The sequence below is a fragment of the Colletotrichum lupini genome, chromosome 9 (assembly GCF_023278565.1).
Source record: "Colletotrichum lupini chromosome 9, complete sequence".
NCBI classification, from domain to species: Eukaryota; Fungi; Ascomycota; class Sordariomycetes; order Glomerellales; family Glomerellaceae; genus Colletotrichum; species Colletotrichum lupini.
This window is the reverse complement of record NC_064682.1, coordinates 1365053-1390419: the sequence shown is the minus strand read 5'-3', so window position 1 is coordinate 1390419 and position 25367 is coordinate 1365053. Positions and strand designations below refer to the sequence as shown.

Genomic DNA, 25367 nt, shown 5'->3' with positions numbered 1-25367 from the left:
GCAGCTTGCTCTCTATTCTCGAATGTACTGGCGTAAGGCGTTGTCGAGGTCAGACATCGTCGTGAAGTATGGTGGACATTCGTGGCGTCGGCTGGGACTTGCGCCGGACTTGCGTCAGAGTTTCATCGACTCGAGCCGCTGGCACATTCGCGTTGGCTGGAAATGTTTTGGAGCAGATCTGAGACATCAAAGCCAGTATTTGGCCCACACTTCGTGCTCTTCCTTAGTTCCTCTGAAGGCGAATTCGAGTTCGGTAATGTCTTGAAAACCCTCCTTCACTTTTGGTTCCTTGAAGCGGGATTTGAATCCGTTGAAGGCCATCCTAGGCAGTGCGGTTCGTAACTCGGGGTTAAGCTGCCCTGCATGAGCTACAGTCATGTATTTGCAGTTTAAGTTGGACTTACGGATTCATTCATGGATCGTACAGCATCGTTGTGTTCGCAAATATGAAGTGGCGTCTTGAACCAAACACATCTGATTGGAAGGTCGTGTTTCGCTGCAAGCTGGACCCAGATAGCTCTCGTATCGGGATCAGCATTCGTGTTGTCTGTACTGAATTAGTGCCTGGAATGGCTAAAGGACTCGTGCGAGAGCTGACCTATTGCTATTGATTGGCCCCCACTAAGTAGCTCTTTGGCGGCTTGCACGCACTTGTCTCGACTGCCGATACATTAATATTTGCAGGGCTTGATCATGTTGAGCTGAACTGACGTCTTCAAAGTGTCTTGGTTGATGCGCTCATAACCTAACGGTTTGAGGTACTTCCAGAAGAATGTACTTTTCCCAGCACCTGGCGGGCCGCAGCAGAGGACAATGTCCTGCTTGTTCTTCTTCTCAAAGAGGGCACTTGATGTCTCTGAATTGGGGTCCTTCGGGTACGGGAAATGGACGATGTCGAATTCTCGGACAAAGTCCCGAGGCTTCTCGTCGAGGAAGAACTCTTCTGGGGTTTTGTATGTGATCCCAATGTTATGGGCAAGATTTCGGTCGGAGCAGCTGAAGTCTTTGGAGAATTTCGATGCCGCAATGCGACCACCGGCGTCACCAACGAAGATGCTCTCCTCCAGGTCAACGTCTTCCGTAAGGTCATAATCAGCGCAAAGTTCCTTCCACATCCCCGGCCTCGGTTTTCTGTATATGTCTTTCTCTGTGGCTGCGTAAATCGTGGTCGGGATATTGAGCTGTGTCAAGACGGCATTGACCTTTTGCTTGAACGCCGAGGCTCGGTCTTTTGTCGATTTCGGCGTTCTTGCTTTTGGGTCGGCGTGGAGAACAATACCGGCTTGATTGGACAGCACCACAATACGGTATCTATCAAGATTAGCTGATGTCTATCACTCCGAGAGCCAAGTGCTGGTAGTATACCCTTCGTTGTTGTACATGTCCCGCAGCTTACCAGGAACAGAAGCATGCCACCACTTCCAGTCTTCGGCGGCGTCGGCATGTTTCTTGCCCGAAGCAGTTGTTATTAGGGTCGAATCCTGGGCGGCTAGTCGTCAATTGAAATGGCTTGGATTATTTGAAGCTGCATAGCTGTCATACCAGGTCAAAGGCAGCTACCTTCCTCCTCTTTTCCGACTCGGTCGAGGGCTCCTCTGGTTCGTAGCGGCCAACGAGCAGTGTCGCAGGGGTGTCGTCGTTCGGTGCGCGTTCGGTCCATATTGTGCGGTCCTTTGGCTTTTGAGAAGTAGGCTTGAAGAAGTTGGCAACTGCGTTTTCTATAAAAGGCCAAAAGTCAATGGTGGACGATGATGTAGGCATAGAAGAGTTTACTCGTTGTGCCGCTCTGAACCTTCCGTTTGACCGCCGGTGGAGAAATTGATTCTCTTTGCTTCCGCTTCGTGGTAGACGAACTTGAGGTCGACATGATCCAAGTGAAGTGAATCGTTCGTTTGCTAATCAGTGAGCACAATATTTTGCTGTTGACTCTCCAGAGCGACGTTTGCATGTCGATAATCGCAGCTCAGAGCTTGGGAGGAAGGAGCGAGCTTTGGTGGGGCTCGGCCACTTTACCGGCAGAAAGCGCGACGACGCCAACGCGCCTGAGTGACGGGCTAACACGTGACCCAAGATGCGCGGCAGGAACGTATCGGTAGAGCGATTTCACGGGACCTTCACACTCACCTCAATGAGACGCTTTTCATGAATCTCTCTCTCTCACTCTCACCCCCCCCCCCCCACGCCTCACTATCCGAGTTCTTCCCGAAAACTGCCGTCACCATCGCCACTGTCGTCAATCGAAATGTACGAGCTCTTTCTCACGACGCTCGTCGACGACGATGATATTCAGGCGGCATGCTCCGTCCTCGGCGGTCTCTGCGCCATGCCCGCATGGCAGAGTCTCCATCGCGTCCTTTATTTCAAGGGCCCAGGCAAACCCGGCGGAATGTCGAACCAGAATTCGATCGTCAAAACGCCGCGCAAGGACATTCAGATGCTGTGGAAAGACCTGCATCAGCAACTGAGCCGTCAATCTTACATCCTTCAAGCCCGATATGAGGTCTTCAAGGATAAGGACTTCGGCCCGACCGCTCCGGAAGTGGACTTCAATGCGCGTGCCGGCACCCTCCGGTGGACCGATTTCCCTGATCCTCCCCAGGTCCGCTCCTCGGTTACTCAGCGCAAGAAGACTGAGATTTGGGACCAACGGAACTTGTTGTCTGTGATGAAAGACAACAACTACCAGTCAGTTTTGGTCACCCGTTGTTGACGATAGTGATCTGACGATATGCAGGTTCAAAAGCGAGGCTATTGAGGAAACCTATCAGTTCTTCCGAGAAGATGTAGAATTTTGCCTCTCAAGACACTACATTCTCCAGATGAACGGCGACAATGGCCCTCTCACTCAAACAGCTACATGGGACACCATGTCACCAGCGGATCCCGGGCAGCGATGGATGTTTCTGATTAAGGTTCATGTTCATCAAGACAACAAGCCCGATGAGATCCTCAAGGCGCACGAGCAGTTGGCCAATATTCGGCGTGAGCTCGAGGGCGTCTTCGAATTTAAGATGTTTGACCGACGCATACACGACACCCGCGTTGCGGTTGAGATGAGAAATGCGCCTGCACCACTGCCCCAGGTCATGACCATCACAGACCAGCGGTAAAAGATGGCTATCTTACCAAATTCATGGATGATGGCCCTGATTCGTGTTTCATAACACACATTCAGCAGTTGGCAAGACCATTGCTGAACTTTTACCTGGTCAAGATCGAACACCATCGCGATTCGCTGGGACTTTGCTCTCCAACGGTTCAACCTCCAGTCGTCTCCTGAGCGTCGCACTGAACGCCATCAGGTCTTTGATCAGCGCGAGAGGTTTAGACGAAAGGTTTGAAGACCACGGCTTTGGAATCCAACAAGAGAGGTTTATAGCCAAGCCGTGGATGCTCATGATGTTGCCCCGCATCGGGCCAGAAAAGAATCATACCCTTATCGAGTGCCTTATCATCATGAAAATCTACTCTCACAAAGGTGAGCTTCTTGTAAAAGAAAACACGCAGCTTTCAAAAGAATTGCAGGGTGCAAAAGGTGAGGAAAGGACTTTGGGAATGGAGGGGGTAGAAAGATGGTACTCGGATATTCGGCACGAGTACGAGATGAAGTTGAGATACCTTGATAGGGAATCCACAGGTTCCAGAAGATTTCTTCAGTCAAGTGGGCCAATATATGTCTTCAAGAATAGCCTAGGACCATAGGCTACCTTAAATCAGACATGGCATCAAGCTTAATTTTTGACTGATGCACACCGTCTTTAAACCGGCAGAATTGTGCCGTTGCTGCATCTGCCGTTCACGAAATGACGTCCCCTCATATTCTGGCTCAATTCAACGACAATTGGATCGAAAGCATTGTCAACTTGCTAGAGAGTTATTGCTGATCAACGATTCTGGGCTGAGTGTCTGAGACGAACCCGATAAAGCCCTAGATAGCGTACCACGAACACCAAAGTTATGGTTAGGTAGTTTACAAAGTGTCATTAATCTTGGAGTAATCTCAGGCAATACCACAATTATGCGAGACGATAAAAAAAAAAAAGCTCTCAGACTTTTACAACTTGGGACCTCACTACCAGGTATGACGTACGATATCCTCACTTGCCGCCAGATGCATGGTCGAAAATATTGGCCTTATTTCTTTTTAGAGCGGCACGATATGGCCAAGACTTTTCTATCCTGCCGCAGCCCGTTCTCCCCTTCGCTCGTTGACGGTTGGCGCCATCATCCATGGACCATGCATGGCCCAGGCGCCAGAACTGGCGGCCCTGGTTTCGAAATGATTAAACGTGCAGCGGTCAGCGGTGCGCTGCGCTAAAAGGGTAAACCCCCCATCGAAAAATTCAGCCGTCCCCGAACGTCCCCGAACTGGCCCCCAAGATCTAGACTCGTTTCACTCGGAGATGATTTCCCGCCTAAAGGCTTGGGGAACCACCGTATGCTCTCCACATAAGCTGATAAGTTGAGAACCGAGGTGTTGAGAAGGATATTGGTCCAACTTGTCTTTTGGCGAAGCAATAGAGACGGATTGGCATCTACAACAGGCGTTCATTTACGGCTGGAGCTGGTCGAGACCGTTAGTGCGGCGTACGAATTGAGTCAATCCATAACCGCAAAGGGAAGTGTCAGAGCCAGCATATTGACTCGAGAGCGGCTGTGTTCTGCATCGTTCTCCTCCCCCTCCTACTTCAGAAGTCCAGAAGGACCAAAAGTCATCTCTACCCGTAACGCACGTGTCCGCCAGTGGTACAGGCTTCGACCACTGAAGACGGGCTTGCAGGGCTCATCCAGGGTTGGACCACTTTGGGTGACACAATCCATCGAGCCCCAGGACCGTCGCTCGCCCCTGGGTAGGATGACGATCGCGGATCACTCCGTTGCCCAATCGGAATCATTCAAGACCTGGGTTGATTAACTTGATTTGCGCCAAACGGTCCAGCACCACGGAGACACGCGAGTACCAAGGAAAGTATATGTTAGTGATTCTCCGTCGATCTCACGGGCGAGGGCTAAGGTTCAATCTATTCAACGTCGCCTACCAAAGTTTAGTAAGACTTTTGCTGCTGACACATATTGCTTTGCACGAGAGTTCCACCGAATTCTGCCTGTGTTCGTTTATACCAGTAAACTCACCTGTTTCTATGAGTCCTGAAAGAGAAAAAGGAACAGCCAGCAGTTTTTGCTGTGGTCTTATCTTGGCCAAACTGAGTAGCGCCAGGGGCCACATGCTGTTTGTGTTTCAGGTTCGGACGGCCAGCCGCGAAGGGGGATCGAAAACCGGGGGTCAGCACTGGTTGCCGACACGCCAGTGGTTGAACACTTGGATCCGACTCCAGGGACAGCGATGTCCTCCAAGGGGTTAAATTAAGCTTGGGGTCAAGTTGGGACGACTGAAGCGAGGGATGCCCGCCTTGCGAACCTATCCAGCCGAATAAGCAAAAGCGAATCCGTATAGAAGCCGCACCAACTGGCTGCAAGTTGATGAACCCCTGGTCGACAAACCCGAGCTGGGCGCGTCACCCGCGCAGCCGAAGCTGCAAGGCACACATCCCGCAATTTAGACACAACAGCGGGCATCCCCACAACGTTAACCCCTTTCAAGATTATTGCTCCAATGAACGATCGGTGACACCCATGAGCATGCCCGGCCGGGACTGCTTCTTTACGGCGGGAAAGCGGTGCTGCAGCCTGTGTGCCCATTCAGTTCCTGACGAACCCTTGCAGTATAGAGATTAAACGCTTCCCTTCGAAGTATCAGATCCCTGGTTGTTAGTTGAACCGATGAGGCGGCGTCGTGGGCCAGTGGGACGGGATTGCGGTCCCCCTTTCCAGAATTTAGGCTTGGCAGCTCTAAACTGGCCTGACCATGTCCGGTTGGTGGGGAGGAGGAGGAAGACCGAGGACGATGTTGGTGGTTGAAGACGGGAGGGGAGGGGAATGGAGGGGGGTGATGCGAGGAACCCAGAGAGGCCATACATATAGCATCTCGCTCTCCTCGTTTCTCGAGAAGAGAGTTTTTTTTTGTCTCTTCAACAGTTTCAGTCACTCATCTGTCCACTCTTTACTTTCAGTCCTTCTCTACAGCCCGACGCCGGCGTCATTTCACTCACTTCTCACCTTTGTGTGCACTTCTTCTAACGCCCGGAAAATCACCTTCTTTTTTCAAAACAACAACCAAACCAAAATCACCGTCAAGATGAAGTCTGTCGCTGCTCTCGCCCTTACCGCCTCCATGGCCAACATGGTTGCCGGCCACGCCATCTTCCAGCAACTCTGGGTCAACGGTGTTGACCAGGAGTCCAGCTGCGTCCGCATGCCCGTACGTCGACTTACACAGCAGCTCCAAGTGTAACATGATCAGAGACTAACAAGAAATCACAGGCTTCCAACTCTCCCGTCCAGGACCCCACGTCCAACGACATGCGCTGCAACGCCAACTCCGCTGCCGCCACCACCACCTGCGGCGTCAAGGCCGGCGACACCATCACCGTCGAGATGCACCAGCACAACACCCGTGCCTGCACTGAGGAGGCTATTGGAGGTGCCCACCACGGCCCCGTCATGGTCTACCTGAGCTCCGTCGCCGACGCCGCCACCGCCGATGGCTCCAGCTCTTTCTTCAAGATCTTCGAGTCTGGCTACTTCGCCAACAACAACACCTGGGGTAACGACCTGATCAACGAGGGCTGCGGCAAACAGAACGTTGTCATTCCCTCTGACATCGCCCCTGGTGACTACCTTCTCCGTGCCGAAACCGTTGCTCTCCACGCTGCTGGCTCCGCCAACGGTGCCCAGTACTACATGAGGTATTTTCAACCACTTCCACCCATCACAGACACGATCAGGAAGCTAATCAAGGCGTTAGCTGCTACCAACTCAAGGTAGAAGGATCTGGAACGGCCAAGCCTGAGGGTGTTGTCTTCCCCGGTGCCTACAAGGCCACCGACCCTGGTCTGTTGATCAACATCTACAACACCATCTCCAAGTAAGTACACCCATTTTCACCCGCTATCAATGGGAAGGCACGTAAAAACAACAAACTAACAATAAACCAAAGCTACGTCATCCCCGGCCCTGCTGTCTACGAGGGTGGTGGCTCTTCCGGCTCTGCCCCCGCTTCCTCCGCTCCCGCTGCCTCCGCCCCGGCCGCTGCCGCTTCTTCTTCGGCTCCCGCTGCTGCCGCCCCCACTACCCTCGTCACTAGCGCCGCTGCCGCCTCGGCCACTCCCACCGCTGCTGCCCCCGCTACCACCTCTTCCGCCGCCGCTGCCTCTACCTCCGCTGCTGCTGCCCCTGCTCCCAGCAGCCCCTCTGGCTGCAAGCGCCGCCGTGCTCGCAAGGCCCGCCGCTCTGCCAAGTACTAGAGTGTACTAGGTCAGAATCTAGACGCCGTGAGGAAAGCGATAGATGGTTGTTTATAGAGGAGACGTATCTTTCCGGTACATATTAGAAGTTCTTTGTACATAGTATACCGCGTAATTCTGCGATTTACGCCCTTTTCGAGTGGCACAATACAACAAGACTTTTCCTTGTTCAAAATAATCCCAATGTCTTGGTTGATCACAGGCTTGGAGTACCGCTTAAAGTGGCAGGTGCTTAAATGCGGATGAATATTGCAATTACTGTGTATGCTCTCAGGAAATGGTCAAAGTATTTCGTCTTTCACTTGAGGGTGGGGCTGTTCAGCAATTGAAACTGAAGTCAAATAGAAAGAGTAAACATGGGCAGGTGGCCACTCTATCTGGCCCAAATAAAGTCGTTCCGATTCATAGAGAGAAGAGAAGATAGAGGTAGTGGTCTGAGTGTTCTTTCATTTGCGTACGTACTTATGCTAATATACAAAAACAAGACTCGCTCGCAAACTCCAACAAACTAAGCAAACAATATCAAAGCCGCTCCAAGTTGCCATGCAAATGTCTGTCAGCGCCGATGTCTAGATCAGAGCAAGACCAGTGTGAAGAGAAGTGAAAAGGCGCCATCAGTAGATGGCAAGAAATAAGGTATCTAAGTGCTGTAGACAGCAACGTACTTGACCTCCATACGGGAATCCTTGCCGCCGACAGTCTGAGCATTGGGCGTCTTGGTACCAGCCTTGGCATCAGGGAACTCGCCACCGATAGCGACGTTGAGCAGGATCATCTTGGGGGTCTGAGCAAGGTTCTTCCAAACAGCCTCGTCGCCAATCTCCTGGCCCGTAATGGTCTTGGTCACCTTGTCGTTGAGGTACCACACAAGCTTCTCAGTGGCGAAACCGCCGCCGGCAGACCGATCAACTTCACAGGCAATCTTGACAAACTCGCCGCGCGGGAACTCGGCGCTGGAGCTGAGACCAGTCTTCTCGTTGCATGGGCCGCCGTTGATAACGCCGCAGTGAGCCGTCTGGAACACCGTGCCGACACCCTTGGAGACCTCGAGCATGTCGATCTCGCCGACGCTGGGCCACGAGGTAACATTTGTGCGGAAGGCGGAGCCCATGGACCAGAAGGCGGGCCAGATGCCGGACTGCGTTGCCGGGTTCGAAGCCGGAATCATGATGCTTGCCTCCATGCGCAGCTTGCTCTTAGCCGGGCAAGTGAAGTCCGACGCGGCGTTGGTCTCGATACGAGATGAGGTCCACGCCTCGCCGGTCTTGATGGGCGTGATGGTTAGGGTGCCGCTTTCCGAGATAGCAATGTTCTTGGTGTCCTTGGTATAGGTCTGGATCTCATTCGTGCCCCAGTTGGTGGCGCCACCCGGGTAGCCAGTACCGACATCAAAGGTCCACTTTGACGAGTCGGGTAGGGCGCCGGCCTTTTGCGTCGAGAAGTCGTCCTCGAAGACGATCTTTGCGTAGCCGGCGGGGAGGGTCGGGCCGCCGCCTGTGTTATTGCCCCCCTTGCCTGGGGTCGTGCTGGCGGCAGGCTTGAGGGCGTTGTTGACCGGGGTCGCGACACCAGACTCCTGAGGAAACGACGGGACGGCTCCGGAAGGCGCAAAGCCTGGCTTGCCATCTGGAGACGGGAAACCGCCGGGGTAACCTCCCTTAGGAGGGAACGGCGCCGGGGATGACCAGCCCGCGCTGAAGAGAAGAGGAAGAAGAGACAGAACCTGCTTAGTCGTCATTTTGAAAAGCTTCGTCGAGAAGGACTGGGATAAGGAATGGGAGAAAGGAATAAGAAAAAGATAAAGGTGAGATGGAAAAGAAGAATGGCGCTTGCGCTTGATGTTTAGTGGATCGGATGATGATCTAGAATATTTCTCTTCAATGAGATGAGATCTCAATCTTCTTTATATCTTTCCTAAAGTCATATTAAGAGGCCATTATGACCTTCGCTTAGAAGGTTCGTCCTGTACAGATCACAATCTCTATTCCAAGTCTAAGTGACCGCGCGCTACTACGAGTGGATTAGGACAAGGAAGACACTATTTTGAGCATCCAATTGCACCATAGTCATGAGGTTTCCCCATCTTAGCAAACGGGTGTTAAGATAAAGTCGCTTACCAAGTAGATGGCTTTTTGGGGGCTGTCATCTCATCATTCGCTGCCGCTACTGGCGGCCGGGTGGGACCCGGAGGGGCCTTGAGTCTTGACGTGAACTATTCCGGGGCACCGGCGCGCCGGCCGGCATCAAAAAAGAGCCTTGCCAGCACACGTTTTCTTAGCGACTCCTGATTCGGAACTCATCTCGGTCCAATAAGGGGCCTCGTTTTCGCAACAGCTTGGTATTTGGCTGACAATTAACAGTATTTTGTTTATGACCAATGACTCGGCACTATCGTTACTCTCCCGCTGTCGTTCATGCGCTACCGATTGGACCCCGGATCGGCCAGGCACAATCTGGAACTTAATGTCGGTGCTAAGACGATGGATCTCCACCCAACCCACCATCAATGTCAAACAGTCCATTCTATTTCCAACCGACGAACCGGCCCCTAGACGTTTGAATTTACCTCTCACAGGCACAGCACCAAAAATGGATGTTCCTGGCGCCGCAGGTCGAGACTGAGTTATCCGCGCGCGCCAAGGTGATACTCACGGGGATTGAATCGGACGCAACGCTGCGCTTAACTTGCCGTGACTGCCTGACAGCTCACTCTGCACGCGACAACCTTGTAGAGAGGCCTAGATTCTGTGGTTTGTCGTCGGTGATTTTTCCTGTTTGTCATATTCTCCGTTAAAGTTTGGCAAGGATGGAAGGTTCGGCTGCAGTTTTTTTGGACCTACAACTGCTGTGCACACTTTACTCAAGACTTGAACAGCTTGCTGACCTCATGCGTACCAAGCAAATTGTTAACTAAGATGTTTCTTGTGTCTATTTTGACTGTTGGGCGATGCTGTGATTGTGTTAACTATTTATGAACTTGCACTCGCCACGTGAAGTCCGTTAATCAATGTCCGTAGGTTCGCGCATATAGGATTTTGCTCGCCCAACCATAGTTTGTGGGAACTTTGCCCTTAATTTCCATATAGACAGCCAACCTTCATCACTTTCTCCCTGTACTGGTCGAGCTCCCGTGATAGCAAGCTCGGTCTACCTGTCAATTGCTTCAATGTCACTTCGTGGTGAATTCTGAATCTTGGCGATCGGTAGTTGGATATTTTCAATTTTGTGTTCATGGGAGAGACTTGCCTAGGTTGATGTCGTGCCAGTGCCAGCCGTAGACCGACCGGACCACAGAATTTCTCGGAAAGTCGCCTTCAGACGAGGCGTGCCCGCAGTCTTGGCCAACATTCGCAACGGGGTAGGAGCCCCGGGGTTGGGATCAGCAGAGTCAAATGCCTCTTTGAGGATCACGGAGACATCAGATTCGTCACACGGACATCGTAGCGTCAGAATGGAAGCGCAATATGGCCTAGCTTGATTGACCTTCAATCATTAAGCGTCGAGTAGGCCATGTTATCATCTCAAGCTTTCTTTTTGTGAGCTCTGAGTTAACAACCTGTTATCGCGGGCGTGGACTCTGGGCTTCCAACGAATTGCTGGAGTTACCAGAATCGTTTAGGTTTTCCATTTCAGACATCTGTGGTTGAATGTTGCAGATAGTATCGCAATATCCAAGGCTCACAGCCGACACAGGGCCTTGGGCCTTCAATCACGGGCGATGAATCGCATTTTGCAACTGCCCGAAGCCATATGCAAGTTTCCCTGCAGAGATGAATCCTAAGACCACTCAAGATTAGGGCCAATCCCACTATTGAATTTATTTTCGGCAGGGAGTCAAAGGGGTTTAGAGAGGATTTCAGTCACTTGGTCTCATTGAATATAGACCCTAGAAAATTAGAATTTTCATCCTGAGAGCCATCACGCCTGTCTTTCAATGACATGAACTATGACAGCAGCATACCTTCATACATTTATCGCCACGATTATCCTGAGTCTGAACAGCTGGATCGAAAGTTAGCTCAGGCGGACAAGGCTCCAGGCTATCATTCTGCTATTTTCTGGCGACTCATCCACAGACATTGGGGTGTGCCGATCATTGCAGAGAGATAAGGCTACTATTGGTGCATGCATTTGTTCGACAGTACATCTAGCTGAGCGCTATATTCAGATCGATTGATTGGGTACTTGCCGACTTCCAAATACGTCTCTGTATACATCACCAATCGGACGTATGTGAACATGTGAAAGCCATGCCTAGCCCTAGCCACAACGCGAGACTTCAGCACGCTGACGTGAGTTGGTTGCATCAAATGGATCGCCTGGCCCTCGAGACTCGCGAAACCCAACCACCACACAGGATGCTATCTCACTCCCAGGTCAATTCGGTGGATTTGTCATATGAGGCTGTAGCCTGCATATGTCTTCATTCTGGCGAAGTGGTTCGCGTTCGCTGCGCCTCCACCCCCTACCCACATCAGAAGGTCTGGCTTCTTCTCGCTCTATTCGCATCTGCAGTATAAGATGTGGCTCTTTTCCCAGATTGAGAGCTAGATAGTCCAGAATCACTTCGAGTGTGATTGCCGCAAAGGGACTTGCCTCACGATTAGCCAGCCTTTGGGCCCCGTCCACTCTACATGGCGTCTGGGAGAAGTCAGGCTGAGGTTTTGCCTCAGGGACCTCCTCGCACAGGTAGCCCTACGCCAGATGTCTCGTCAACACATGAAAATGGAGCGAGCAGTAAGTACAGAGAGCATTGATCCGATCTGTGCAGGCAAGGAAATCAGAAAATTCTAATCAAAATTCATCTCCAGAGGAAACCACGGCTACTGGTCTTACAACAGTGCCAACGATACCAAAGCGGGACAAGTTGGATTATCGACCCTTCATTCTTTCCAATGCGGCCCTATTCAGCTCAATCACAATCAACTGTGGTATTTTGGCGGGGCTCATCGTCTTCGAAAAACGAACCTCCTTCGTCGTCAGCACGCCAGCCTATTATGCCTTGCTAGCCTTGCTCATCCTCATCGGAACTTGCACGGTAGCTCATCTCGAGGCCATGCTTCTCAACCTCTTTCGAATGATGCCGTTCATCTTATGTGCACGAAAACAAGGCGCTACTGCGGGTGAAACGATTCTTCGAAGCTACTTCCCAGCACCAAGCTTTCGGGATGCATGGGGAACTAAGAATTGGCTCCTGATACTCGCTTATACTATCTACATACCAAGCTACTGCGTCATTGGTTTCAAATCGGCCCTGCTGTATCAAAGCTGGGATGATACAGACGTTCGTCTACATGTCAATGATTGGGCATGTTATACGTTGATTGCTTTCTACAGTGTCATTCAGCTGTATCTCATAATCGTGGTTATATACCTCTGGCAGCGCAAGACCGGGCTGCGATGGGACCCAGTTTCAATAGCAGACATTTTGGTCTTGTTTAGGCACTCTAATGTTCTCAAATACTTTGAGGGATCATCGATAGCAAAGAGAGAGTCGATGTTCGAAAACTTGGAAAAGATTCCAATATATTTGAGATATTGGGAGGCAAAAAATGGCAAATGTTGGCATGGGTTTGGCACAGATGATACTGGTAAGTTTAAGGGGCTTTTGGTCTTTCTTCATTATGTTGACAAAGTGCCAATTCAACCCCCCAGAATCAGAAAATGCTTTAGCAGACATAAAGGCCAACAGTCCTAATCCAAATGGCGACCCCAGGATTGTCCAGTCTACAGTTGAGCTGCAGGACTTAGCACAAAGTGGCTCGGATCGTTCAAAACAATCACCAGACGCTTCTCCTCGAGTTCCGGGCCAGTGCATTTTAGTCAAACCGAACGAATCAAGAAATCTTTCAGGTTCTTCAGACAATGGCAACTCTTCAACGCTCTCTATACGTACTCTCGCCTTGATACGCTATAATTCTGCTTGGGCGGTTGCCAATCCACTCTCTGTCTACATTCACTTCTCTTTGGCCTTTTCGCTTATGGTTCTGTTCCTTGTCGGCATCAGCATCATTCCATCCATCACACCAAATGGGGGTTACTGTTGGGCACCGCGGAATTTATCCCGCAATTGGGCCATAGTCCTGTTTGAGCTTGTCCTCATTACTGCCGTTAGCTTCTTGTCTATTTTTTGGACTACCTTATCACTCTTTGTGGCCCATACCGAGCCTCTGGCACGTATGGCAAGGCCATCAAAACCTGGAGAACCCGCAAAAAATACCCTGCTTCTCAACTACACTTGCTCATTCCTACCGGTAAGAATATACAACGCATTCATGAACAAGCATTGGAAGCTTGTACGGATCATGTTCTGGGAGCTCCTCCAACGTTTGTTCCCCACACTGATCGGATCCAGCATCATTGTTTATTCTAGGGCCCACGGCGACAGATGTGTAGTCTGCTTTTCATTGCCGCTCTTCGTCGTCGTCATAGTTGGACTCGCATCTTGTGCCGGACTCGTGTTTTTCGAGCTGATTCAGGCGTCAGTCTTTCGTCGCACACCACGGGACTATCTCACCATCGCAGACATCATATCTTGGTCCTCAACTAGTCGGCTTCTACATCGTGAAGCGGACAGCAAGAAATCTGGCGAATCGAAGTACGATATTGATGACCCACTAGACATGGATGTTCATGGAGAGAAAGGCAAGAGATGGTACATGCAGGGTCGACTGGAGTTGCAGCTGAAGCAGTATCGTCTCGGGTTCGCTAAGGTTCCAGGTCAGGAGTACTATGCATTCGGCATCACAGATGAGACCCCGGAAAAGTTACCAGAGGTGCGATCAACTAGGCTTGCACGCAAGCTGAAGTTGAAACAAGAACCGACCGAAGAGAGCGGATTCCCCTTGAAGCTTGACATCGTCATACGCAATCGATTCAAGACATTCGAAATACTCTCGTTGAAATCTGATGCATACGAATGTTCCGCTTGACAACGGGAAATTAGTTCAACACCAGATTGGAGATGAGCCAGAACAAACAGGAGAGAATCCATAAGAGTGTAGTTCAGTGTGAATACTATAGATGGTAGGTGGTATGATCAGGCGAATTTGTTAATGGCGTCGCGTTTGGTCATTGACTGGTGACTCAGCTGAGCGTGGACAGATGATAGATTACTTTCCCTAAATTGCTGTCGGAAAGAATAGGTGTAGAAGGGTTGATCATAGAAGCCATGAAACTTCAGATTTGATCGTGTATCACATTTGCATCCTGGCTCGAGGCCCTTGACACAAATGACATTTCCTTCGTCGCGTTAGAGGGGAGCATTACGGAGGCATATTTCCTGGTACTGAGATCGACGATCATGTTGAGTGCATTGAGCGTCTCGAAACTGCCTACGAGTGGTTCGCATGTTCGACCCAAGGAGTAAGATTTGCATGCTAACCTGCCTACATTTGTAATATGCAATGCATGTGACCGAACGCCACATGCACGCTGAGCCAATAGTCATCCGATGTCCAAATGAAGGTGACAATAGGAACAAGTTCATGAACCTAGCCACAGCCAATTGAGGCTGTACAGGCTAGGAGCCTGCTGATGACGGACGCCTTTTCATTGAGGCGAAGCGAATGATGGTGTGAAGACGTCAAAGCAGGTTCTCTTGCCTTCCTACTCATTTTCATCATACTACCATGTTCGTTCTCCTCTTTTCACTTGAGAGTAGCAGAACACGAACGGATTTTGGGCGAAATGGCAGAAGGGGCTGCAGCTTTTGCCATTGCCGGCAACGTACTACAATTCGTCGAATTCGCGACAAAATTCAGCAACAAATGTCTCGAAATCCATCGTGCTGGCGGGAGCGCGCCTGGTGACTTGCAGAGTCTTCGTTATCTTGTGGAAAGCCAACAGGCTGCCTTGGAGCGGCTGCAAATCCCCGAATCTGAACGGTCACTGCTGTTACTACAGCACCCAGAGGTCACAAAAGTTGCAAACGCATGCACCAGACACTTTGCAGAAATCAAAAACTCCCTGGATCGAATCGGCATAACAGATAACAAGACAGCGCGCGGTGTTGTTGTCAACGCATTTAAGGCAACATGGAATCGGCACAAGATTGAGAGTTTGAGGAGCGAGGTTGCGTCTTTGAACCAGAATTTGAACACCGCACTCCTGAACTCACTGAGGTACGATAGACGCCATGCCCTCATGATGCCCCAAATATATCCATTCTTCCCTCATGATATTGGCCTCTTCAAGAGTGGACTTCGAGCTTTTTTCTGACGCTAACTGCATCTTCCCAGGGACTACGCGACGAAGTCAGAAGGGCAACAAATTGCCATTCTCGAGAGGCTTGACATCATCCAAGAGGAAAGCACCGGGGCCTTCAAAAGCACCTCGCTCAACGAAGACGAGGACACTGCATGGTATGCACCAGGCGATGCGGTTATCGCTTTTATTGTTCGTTCTCTCGACGCTGAACCAGAAGAGCGACAAAAGAGCGCAGTGGAGTTGCGACGTGGAGTGCTTCAGCGAATCCATTTGACAACAGCCAGTGTGAACTACAACGAAGACGGAGACCGTCCACCAATCATCATATCTCGTAATCGAGAAACGCGACTTCGGGCTGTATTCTTGGCAAGCTTCGCTTACAAGGTCATGGATGATCGGCACTCGAGAATCATTGAAGCCCACCAAGAGACGTTCCGCTGGATATTTGAGCACCCTTCAGCAGGTTTCGAAAAGTGGTCAAACTTCAAAGATTGGCTCAAGTCCGATAGTAAGCTTTATTGGATCACAGGGAAAGCCGGTTCAGGCAAGTCTACTCTGATGAAGTTCATCTGTAGTCCGGTCTCGAAATACCATTCCCAAAATACGACGGATACTCCCGTTTCACGTGGTGCTCGGTTCGAGCGATGCCGCAACGATTTAATGGAGTGGGCTGGAAGCCGACCCCTGATCATCGCATCTTCCTACTTTTGGGCATCTGGAAATGAGCTGGAAGCGTCGCCTAAAGGCCTCTACATGTCGCTTATCTTCCAAATCCTTCAACATTGCCCTGAGATCATACCTCGAGTGGCGCCTGTCACTTGGGAAGCAATGTCTCTATTCAATGAACAGCCCTCCCGTCTGACAGAGGCCGAACTGGAAGCAATGATAAGACTTGTGGTCGCAGAAGCCCAGAAAGAACGAAACCTCTGTCTTTTCATTGACGGGCTTGATGAGTTTTCTGGAGACCTGGAGAAACTCATCGCGTTGATCGGAGTCTTCTTACAATGCCCCAATGTCAAGGTGTGCGTTTCTAGTCGCCCATGGGTTGTCTTTGAGGAAGCCTTCCAGCATAGGCCTAGTTTGAAGCTCGAAGACTTGACTTACAATGACATCAGAAAGTTCATTGCGAAGAGATTCTCCGAGGAAGAAGGGTTTAGGCGATTATCTATAAGGGAACCTGAGTACGCCGAACAATTAGAAGACAACATCGCTACCAAAGCGGTCGGGGTTTTCCTATGGGTTAGTCTTGTCGTCAAATCTCTTCTGTCCGGAATGGAAAATGACGACAGAGTCTCCGATATGCAAAGAAGACTCGATCTACTCCCGCCGGAATTGGAGAATCTCTACAACGCGATTCTGAACTCCCTGGATCCATTCTACTTTCAACATGCAGCACAATACTTCCGACTCTTGGAGTCTTGGAGAAAGTCGCCGCCCGCAGTGCTGTTTTGGTTTGCCGACGAAGGCATTGAGCGCTCAATTCAACTCCCTATACGAGAATATTCCCGAATGGAAATGCGCGAGCGAGCCAATACGATTCGTCGCAGAATCAACAGCCGTTGCCGAGGACTGATCGAGGTGACATCACCAGTGTCAGCCGAGAGCACTACTGACAGATTCGGATCGGTACAATATCTCCACAGAACTGTCAAAGATTTCATATTGAGCTCAGAAGTCGCTGCAAAGATCCAGCATGTAACGTCAGATTTCGACTGCCAAATCTTCATATGTTCTGCATATCTCTCAGCCTTCAAAACTGCCTTGATTGGCGACAGATCTTCAGGGAGTTTCAGCAAATTTTCCTACTCCCATTCATTTGAACCCGATTCATCAGAGACTATGATACATTTTGCCGCCGGCTGCTTGGAAGCCGCATCGAAAGCAAGACGAGAAAACAGGGGAACGATGATAGCTTTAGTCGACTCCCTGTGCAAGGCATCTGAGAAAATGCTTGGAAATGACGAGACCAGGCTCAGAGAATTTTATCTTCAGATTTCATACCCAAACACTAAGGTTTCTCTTCGTCGTAAAATGTCAGGTTCAAGCTTCTTGTCCCTCGCGGTACGGGCTGGTGTTGTGGAATATGTCAGGGAAAAGGCATCTTTCGGATCTGTCCTCTCATCTTCCACCTCTATTGACTCAATCGAAAGATCGAAAGTATCACGAATAAAGAATCTCATTCGAAGCCCTAAGGAAATCAACACACCAAAAACCCGGTACAAAGCGCACACCCGACAATTCTACTGGCCATTACTGATGGACGCGCTGTCCATAGGCTCACCCAGACTGGACATGATTAGCCTTTGCTTCGAAAAGGGAGCTGATATCAACTTTTGTATCCCTGACCGTTTTTCAAATGAACCCCAGACCATATGGGGGTACTGGATTGAAAAGATGATGCAAGGTGCTACCGAAGGTGAATCTGCAACCCGCGAAGATGTTTATGAGCGCGTGAAGATGATGTTGCCGGTGACACAAAAGCTCGTCGAACATGGAGCGCGTGTAAAGGACATTATCGTACTCACACGAGATATACTTTATCCTGGAGACAGAGAAGACTACGTCACAGAAGCAAGGCACCTCTATGATATCGTACGAAATCTCAAGGTGTAGGAAACTTAGAGACAACCGAGCATACTCTACCTTATAGAGAATGAATCCGCAATGACTCTTCGAATTGATGCAGTCGTTTCCTACCATGAACATACACCAAAGCGGATTAAACAGACTATAGAGCTATTCTACAAACCTCTCAGCCGCGCCTTCTTCCTACCGACTTTCGATCGACTTTTTGGAAGCAGTCAATCAAGAATTTCATCCGAGGGTTTGCTGAAAAGATGTAAAACAGCTTGATTCTACAAGCCTCCAGTATAAAACAACGCCGGGAGAGTCTGGTCAGCAAACATTGTGAGCATGTGAGGAGAAATCGTTGTGACCCTTGTAGATATTGATAGCATGGATGTCAGCCACCCCACTTCATCCGAACACGCCTCACATCCAAACTCAAAATCCCGACAATATGACCATGGCTCGGACCGAACGTCATTCGGGACCCACCTCCGCAAACCACGAAAACGATCTCATCCCAACGATCTCCTCCATCAAGATTCCATCTGACATCCGGATGTCCTCTCGGTCTTCCCGGAACCAATATCTCACCCGTTCCCACAAATAGCATCCCATCTCCTTACTGTCCGCCAGAAAATCGAATGATTCTCCGTCATTCCAAAGGCCACCGCCCGGCGCCCGGCGCATGGCGTCCCGGCAATGCACCTGCCCGTCCCCATTGCCACATCACGCCCGCATATTCACTCCCTCTTCCCTCTCTATTTCTTGGGCTCGGATTCAGCCTCGTCTGTATCGGTCATTTTTACACTTGACATCTGTCATATTTTCCCCACCATGCCTACCCGTACCCGAACCCTCAGCTCAGCTCCGACGACCAAAGCCAAGATCTTCCCATTCCCTTCCGCCACGTTCCGTTCCGACGTTGAAACCTGACTGATCACATTTCGCAATCCCGCCGGAACATAACTAAGAGTAAGAAACAGAGACATCCATCCATCCAGCTCGCTTCTCACCTCCGAACCCTCCGCACGGCGAGCTGCTTGCATCCTAATCCCCTCGTCTTGCCGGGAGCCATCTCATCCAAGCGATCTACCTATCTTTACCATCATGTTTCATCAGCCGCAGATGACCCCAACAACGCAAGCCATTGACGCCTCCCGAATTCTCCTCTCGCCTGCACCTACCCTATGCAAACAGGCCCAGGCCTGTCAAACCCCAAAGAAGTTCATGTCGACCTTATCCTGCGGACGATTTGGCCGCATGTCAAGTACCTAAAGTGGCCAACTCCACCAACCGCCGGAGCCAGACTCCGTCACTCCTGCCCGGTTGATTGGGACACGCTGAACTCCCGCCGAACTTGAAGCTGCGCCACCATAGTCAACACATCTAAGAGACAAGCGCAACAGCCGGGCCGAGTATCTACCTTACGTACCTCACCTGGAAGAAGGAGACAGCAAAAGTGCAAAAAGAGGCAACCCGCAGCATAATCTGCAAAGAGCCGCCTTCACAAAGGTACCCCTCATACCTCCATCAGCCACCCTATCCTCCCCGAACCAACCCCATCTCACATCCAAAGCCGAACATCAAAGTATCTCTCCATCTCCAACACATCCAGCCTCCCACTCTCTTTCCAGCGAAAGTCACGGCGACCTGCATCTGAAACACGTGGCGTCAAACGCCCACAACCCTCTCCCACTACAGCCCAGCCCAGCCCAGACCGAATCCAGTCCCCCCCCCAGAGCCGCCTCAACATACCTCGCGTTTCCCCGGTCTCCATCTCCGATGTATTCACAGCCGTTGCAAGTCTGCACGTCTGCAACATGGTAATCTATCCATCCCTCACCATGCAATGCACGACGCGCACCTGTCATCGGCAGATGCAAAAAACCAATCCCTTCTCCAATAAACCCAAGCACACGTCAAAAGCCGACAGCTGCTGAGCGATATCGATAAGTAGTAGACACCAATAATACATACCACTCGTCGTCCATGCAGTACTCGCGCGGGGGAGTCGGCAGGACTAGTAGGCCACATGTACCTTAGCTACCTCCCCCGGGCGATGGGCCGTTTGCCGCGGGGTAGTCAGGCCCCGGCGATCGACAGCGTTACATCCGTCGCGATCGCGACGCGCTGGACAGAGGTACGAAGCGAGGGGTCGGGTTGTAGCTCAGAGGAGGGGAGGGGAGACGTCGTGGTTCCCCAACATGCCCAGCGGCTGATGAAATGCGACAAGCTAACTTCTCCGCTCTACGAGGCACACCATGTTGAGCTTCATACGAGGCATACATCACAAAGATGGTGTGAATCAAGGCACGAACACGAGCGCGAGAGCTTAGGATGAATGCCAGGTATTCAAGTAGGTTTATTTTCGGCCACCATGTGATGGCAGTCTATCCACCACCCAACACCAGTAGCTCACAGCTCAAGGCTGGAGGCTTGAAACTGCGACCAAAGACGGTCGCAGCAGGGCTCGCCAATGTGGCAGAGTCCAAATCAAAGAAACAAGTCTGTACAAGATGGCTGGGCTCGGTCCTACCGTAGTGCCGAGCTTTGCGCCTGTGAAACGCCCAAGTAAATCCAACTAAACAGGCTGCCACTTTATCCCGTGGGCCTAGGTCTGCAACTCCGGTGCGGTTTCCCCCCCAAGTCTAAGGTTTTTCTCCCTCTTTTTGAACACTCCTTCCGGTGGCTCCATATGTTTCTTCCGTAAGAAAGAAAGTATCTACAGGCCTTGCAGCGCCGCCATGGGCGCTTGCTATTTTAAACAATAAGAGTACTAGATAATAAACATAAACAATAAGATTTGTGGTGGTTGACACCAGAAAGGAGACACAGTAAAAGAAAAAGTTGGTTCGTAAGATGTCGTAAGACGTGGCCTGGTCGAGGCGTGGTGGTAAAATGAGCGACGATAGTCGGGTATCCTGTGTGAAGAATGTAATCGAAAGAAGAAAAAAAGATGGTGATGTTCGATGGAAGCCACACGCTATCATCGTCGTTGCTTCAGGGTCGTTAATCGTAACAAGAGATATTTTAGCCGCTAAATCCGTGTTCGAAGTGACGACGGAAATAAAATATGTGGAGGGGCGGTGTCTGACTAAAGGCTGCATTCATTATCTGCGAATGCCAACCTTCTCGGCCAGGTTGCGCCAGAAACGGCCTCCCTTGCGCTCCTCGCTCCTGGAGCGAATCATTTTCGTGTCGCGCTCCATAGGCCCGACAATGTCTTCATCACCGCGCTCGGGGAACTTGCCCTCGGCATCAATAAGTCGAGGAATCGCGGTGGGTAAGCCGTCTTCGAGGCGGCGCCATTGCATACTGGCAAAGGCATCGTCTTGGGTAGGTCTGCGCAGTATGGCAGAGCCGCCACTGCTGGCGCGGACGCGACCACGACTGCGGCTGCGGGAGCTTCCTGGGCGTTGGCTGCTTGACTTGTTGGCAGCCTCAATGCGATCCATCGTCTGCTCGTGGAAGGCTCGCCAATTCTTCTCAGTCTCGGCCCATTTTGCCTCAGTGAGCGCATAGATCTTGGAAGTCTCGCTATAGTTTTCGCCGGTTCGCACAAGGTGCTTGGTGTAGCTGACCCGAGCGGCTTCCCAATCGGCTCGTAAGAGCCGGAGAGTCTCCATGTCAGCCTCCACCGGTTGGTAAGGCTGCGGAGTAATGGTGAAGTTGGCATGCCCAAGGCGGTCCGACCACTCATCGTGGTCCTGTACAATAGAAGGGAACCCAATTGGTAGCTCTTGGCTCGATTGAACGTGGCGGAAAGAAGACACTGACGGCTTCGCGCTAAGCGAGGGCGTAGAAATCTGAGCCATCGGCTGAGGGGAGGGGATTTCCAATGAAAGCGTTGACGGATCCACGCTGGGAGATTGAAGAGGACTGGGATGAGAGACTTCTGTCGGTGGGCTGTTCATCAAGAGGGGAGGAAGCAGAGGGGTTGCGGCGAGGGCTCTGTCACGCTCGATGCTTTCTCTCTCGTTGTTGGCCTTTTCAATATCGATGGGAGCCGGAGAGTCCACACTTTCGCTGCTCTCCCAAAAGGAAGTGGCGGGAGTAGGGACCGAGTATTCGTTGAGCCTGTCGAGTATCTGCCGTGTAGGGCCAGACAAGGAGGAAGACCGACTTGATGATGCCGCGCGAGAAATAGGATGAGCGTTCTCAAACGTCAGCTCGGTGGTAGGCGAAGCAGTCAACTGTGCTCGCTTTGTAGACTTCCAGCGCGAGAGATGTGGGAATCGTGACCCCAAACGTGTAGCCAGGCCGGAGAAGGGGGATTCGGTTCCACTCCTCTTTCTACCCAACGTGGATGTAAAATCGCCATCACTGGAAAATCCAAGGTCATAGTCGATATCAAAGCCTGCAGGGTACACGCTGTTGAGCGTCTCTGAGCTCTCGTGGTGGATGCAAGGCTCGTCACCTATTTGGACATGTTAGTTTCGAACGAGTTATCAGAAGCAAAATTTGACTCACACAAGCAGTTGTACAAGTCGAACGGCTCGGCCAAGATGGTGCTTTCGTCGAGTTCGTCTCGCTCCAACGGTTCCTCTTGCACATCAGGAAGTGGCCTTTTGGAGGACTTTGTGTGGATAGTTGATGTTGGCGATGATGGGCTTTCATTGACGCAGGTGGGCGGGAGGTCAAGTGAGGAAGATGAGCTAGAGTAGCGCAAGTGCCCTCTTGCTGAGAAGGTAGGTGTGACGGGTGATGCAACGTCGGAAGACGAGGAATTCGTCGTATAGTAAACGTACTGTCGGTCCATTTCGCCTTCTGGGAATTCGGGCTGTTGCTCTTCGAATTTGCGACGCTCTTCGACAAGCTGGGGTAGCAGCAATGGCTTCAACCTGGGAGACATGATGTCTGCCCGACAAGTTTGGAGTATTTAGCAACGTTGAAGACGATGCTGTGCGGTTACTATTGCGTCAGATGTCGAAGTTGGATGTTCGGAGGTTTGTATCGCTTAGGTGTATTCTGACGGGCGCGGTGGGGTAGCCAGACGTTGGGTTGAACAGGGAGATGCTGCTGCGGTGATGATGAGATGAAGCAATTGTGTTGTGCCAGGTACTCTTATCCGATGTCATTCCAGGTACACATGCATTTAGTATCCTATGTGAAGTCGTGTAAGGTTGCCGTTATTGTCGCGAGGTGGGTGTGTTGGGGTTTGGACTGGTGTAAGTACTCTTTGGGGTGTACTTGGTCGTTGTCGACGCCACTCAGATGGTTCCTATCAGCCGGATCTTCCCACTCCACATTCTCGTGATTCTGTACTGGCTGCTTATGTTGTCTCTCTTTCCCCCAGCCGACAACAGCGACGTGGCGTTGTGCTGTTTCGAACTCTTTTTTTTTCTCCCCTCGGAGGCGGTGATGGTTGTCGTGACCGAGTGAGTGATGGCAGTGTAGAAGCGCTGTGGAAATGCCCTGGTTTTCTCCAATGAAGTCAAATCTGATGTTTGAGCCGGCCGTTTGTCAAGGGCGGTAAGTCGTCCCACGTGTACGAAACTGGTGCAGGGTACCTCGGCCTGTCTGGCGGTGGTTGGGCGTGAGTGTGCTGGTACTGGGGGTCCAACAGGAATTTGGTTATGCGTGCGTTGTTGTTTCCCCGGTGCAGATGCCTCCTCTTCCAATCAAATGGGCTTGACGATGGACCCAATGCGACACTTGACTTGATAGCTCCGGGTCTTGCTGCTGCAGGGCGCACACGTGAGGGGATGACAGCGTCGTTGAAGGGTCGCGGGGAATGGGGGTTCGTAACGCAAAGGCCTAGACGTGAGGTGAGGCGGTCGTCGATATATGAGGCCGTGGAGGTGTTGCTGGGTTAGACAACGGAAAAAGTCTAGAGTCTAAGAGGGGATCGAACGACTGGCGACGGGTGCTAGCTTATGGTTTGCGACGAGCGACTATGCGTCTGCGGGAGAAGAGATGACGGACGAAAAACAAGTCGAGACAAGACCAGACCAGACGGCGATGGGTTCCCAGCCAGGTGATATTTCCCACAAGGAGGGCGGGAGAAGAAAATGTTTGGACAGGACAGACGGGTGGCAGTCGGCAAGAAAGACAAGGTAGAGAGGCAAGGCAGGGTTCTATGTGGGCGGCGGTACGTACATACAGCGTAGGACTGTGTAGGCGTGGGTCCGGACGGAGAGGGGGTGTGTGCGAGCTTTTTGCAGCGACGGCGACGAAGAAAGACGAAGAATGGGAAGACTTTGAAGACACCGAGCGAACTGCGTGGGCAAAGTGGGCGAGGGAAGTGGAGACGAGGTACCCAGAAGGAGTAATCGGAGCGGGGGGTGTGAGGAAAAATGACCGGGGGGTGTGGAAGACGGTGGCCGGGAGCTAGGATGGAAAGGCTTGGTGGGAAACTCAAGCTTACCTTCCTTGTCTTAGCTTAAAACCCAACCTAAGATCCAAGCTAACTTTTCTGTGTGCTTACCTCTTGTGTTTTTCTTTGGAGGGCAGGAGGGCAACTGGAGTCGGGAGGAGAAGGGGAAGGGGGGAAAAACACAACATTGGATACCTGAGGGCGGTACGTACTTATTCTCAACCTGCCCGGACTGAATGGGAAACCTGCAACATAAGGTACACTGATTGGGAAGGAAGGTAGAGAAAGCGAAGGATACGTACCTATCTCCCAGAGCCTTTCCTTCCTTGCGTTCTGGGCCTTCTTACCCTGATCCCGGCCGAAAGAGGAGGTACCTAGATACGTAGGTACATGGAAGCATGGTGAGGTCAGGGCAAGGAAGGGAAGGAACGAACTGGTGCCATGTGCGATGGATGGGAGGAAGGAAGGAAGGCCAGACTAGGTAGACCTTCTTGCATTGTCTTCCATCCTCTCCTTCCGTGTAATTCCAGAGTCCATAGCTGAACTTGACGACGGAGAGAAGGAAGGACCCATTGTCTACCTTTCGATTAGTAGGCAACTCCCATTAAGTCAGTCGAGAATGGCAGGAGCGAGGTCGGTTAACGAGGTCGACAAAGAGCAGGAACGGAGGAGGTACGTCCTATTGGTTTAGTCATTTTAGCTGCAACTCTGATGGGAGTCATCGTTGCACACTTTTTTTTCCCTCCATCCCCCGGCCAAACCCCACGATGTACGGCGGATACTCCAACTCCGCCATTTTACACAACTCATGATCAAGACACTGGCAATTTTCTACGGACACCGACTGAGAATAGGCTTTCGCTTCTCTTGCATCTTGCCTCTGCCCCCCCCGAGACGGGTCTGCGGGACGG

General features: G+C 51.3%; 9 protein-coding genes across 9 annotated transcripts; 5 read left to right on the top strand and 4 right to left on the bottom strand.

Moving 5' to 3' along the window:
• Window positions 1–49: 49 nt before the first annotated feature.
• On the bottom strand, window positions 50–1867 carry CLUP02_16318 (polynucleotide kinase 3 phosphatase; the record flags this gene model as incomplete). The annotated part of the gene is made up of 8 exons (XM_049295242.1): window positions 50–178; window positions 211–354; window positions 405–547; window positions 599–660; window positions 712–1311; window positions 1366–1481; window positions 1543–1692; window positions 1748–1867. The coding sequence occupies 8 exons, from the start codon at window positions 1865–1867 to the stop codon at window positions 50–52; spliced, it is 1464 nt and encodes a 487-aa protein (XP_049152389.1).
• Window positions 1868–2242: 375 nt separating this feature from the next.
• Window positions 2243–3341, top strand: CLUP02_16317 (uncharacterized protein; the record flags this gene model as incomplete). Its single annotated transcript, XM_049295241.1, has 3 exons — window positions 2243–2658; window positions 2735–3106; window positions 3215–3341. 3 exons carry the CDS (start codon window positions 2243–2245, stop codon window positions 3339–3341), a joined length of 915 nt encoding a protein of 304 aa, XP_049152388.1.
• A 115-nt stretch (window positions 3342–3456) lies between these two features.
• Window positions 3457–3884, top strand: CLUP02_16316 (uncharacterized protein; the record flags this gene model as incomplete). Its single annotated transcript, XM_049295240.1, has 2 exons — window positions 3457–3675; window positions 3771–3884. The coding sequence occupies 2 exons, from the start codon at window positions 3457–3459 to the stop codon at window positions 3882–3884; spliced, it is 333 nt and encodes a 110-aa protein (XP_049152387.1).
• Window positions 3885–4159: 275 nt separating this feature from the next.
• Window positions 4160–5561, top strand: CLUP02_16315 (uncharacterized protein; the record flags this gene model as incomplete). The annotated part of the gene is made up of 6 exons (XM_049295239.1): window positions 4160–4289; window positions 4348–4436; window positions 4475–4906; window positions 5088–5109; window positions 5244–5346; window positions 5456–5561. 6 exons carry the CDS (start codon window positions 4160–4162, stop codon window positions 5559–5561), a joined length of 882 nt encoding a protein of 293 aa, XP_049152386.1.
• A 635-nt stretch (window positions 5562–6196) lies between these two features.
• CLUP02_16314 (glycosyl hydrolase family 61) lies at window positions 6197–7364 on the top strand (the record flags this gene model as incomplete). Its single annotated transcript, XM_049295238.1, has 4 exons — window positions 6197–6319; window positions 6382–6806; window positions 6866–6985; window positions 7058–7364. The coding sequence occupies 4 exons, from the start codon at window positions 6197–6199 to the stop codon at window positions 7362–7364; spliced, it is 975 nt and encodes a 324-aa protein (XP_049152385.1).
• A 640-nt stretch (window positions 7365–8004) lies between these two features.
• On the bottom strand, window positions 8005–9102 carry CLUP02_16313 (endo-1,3-beta-glucanase; the record flags this gene model as incomplete). The annotated part of the gene is made up of 1 exon (XM_049295237.1): window positions 8005–9102. One exon carries the CDS (start codon window positions 9100–9102, stop codon window positions 8005–8007), a length of 1098 nt encoding a protein of 365 aa, XP_049152384.1.
• A 5951-nt stretch (window positions 9103–15053) lies between these two features.
• Window positions 15054–18185, top strand: CLUP02_16312 (uncharacterized protein; the record flags this gene model as incomplete). Its single annotated transcript, XM_049295236.1, has 2 exons — window positions 15054–15487; window positions 15605–18185. The coding sequence occupies 2 exons, from the start codon at window positions 15054–15056 to the stop codon at window positions 18183–18185; spliced, it is 3015 nt and encodes a 1004-aa protein (XP_049152383.1).
• Window positions 18186–21250: 3065 nt separating this feature from the next.
• Window positions 21251–22992, bottom strand: CLUP02_16311 (uncharacterized protein; the record flags this gene model as incomplete). The annotated part of the gene is made up of 2 exons (XM_049295235.1): window positions 21251–22557; window positions 22611–22992. The coding sequence occupies 2 exons, from the start codon at window positions 22990–22992 to the stop codon at window positions 21251–21253; spliced, it is 1689 nt and encodes a 562-aa protein (XP_049152382.1).
• Window positions 22993–23059: 67 nt separating this feature from the next.
• CLUP02_16310 (uncharacterized protein) lies at window positions 23060–25178 on the bottom strand (the record flags this gene model as incomplete). The annotated part of the gene is made up of 8 exons (XM_049295234.1): window positions 23060–23243; window positions 23305–23580; window positions 23633–23947; window positions 24036–24217; window positions 24244–24484; window positions 24568–24601; window positions 24847–25032; window positions 25109–25178. The coding sequence occupies 8 exons, from the start codon at window positions 25176–25178 to the stop codon at window positions 23060–23062; spliced, it is 1488 nt and encodes a 495-aa protein (XP_049152381.1).
• Window positions 25179–25367: the final 189 nt, after the last annotated feature.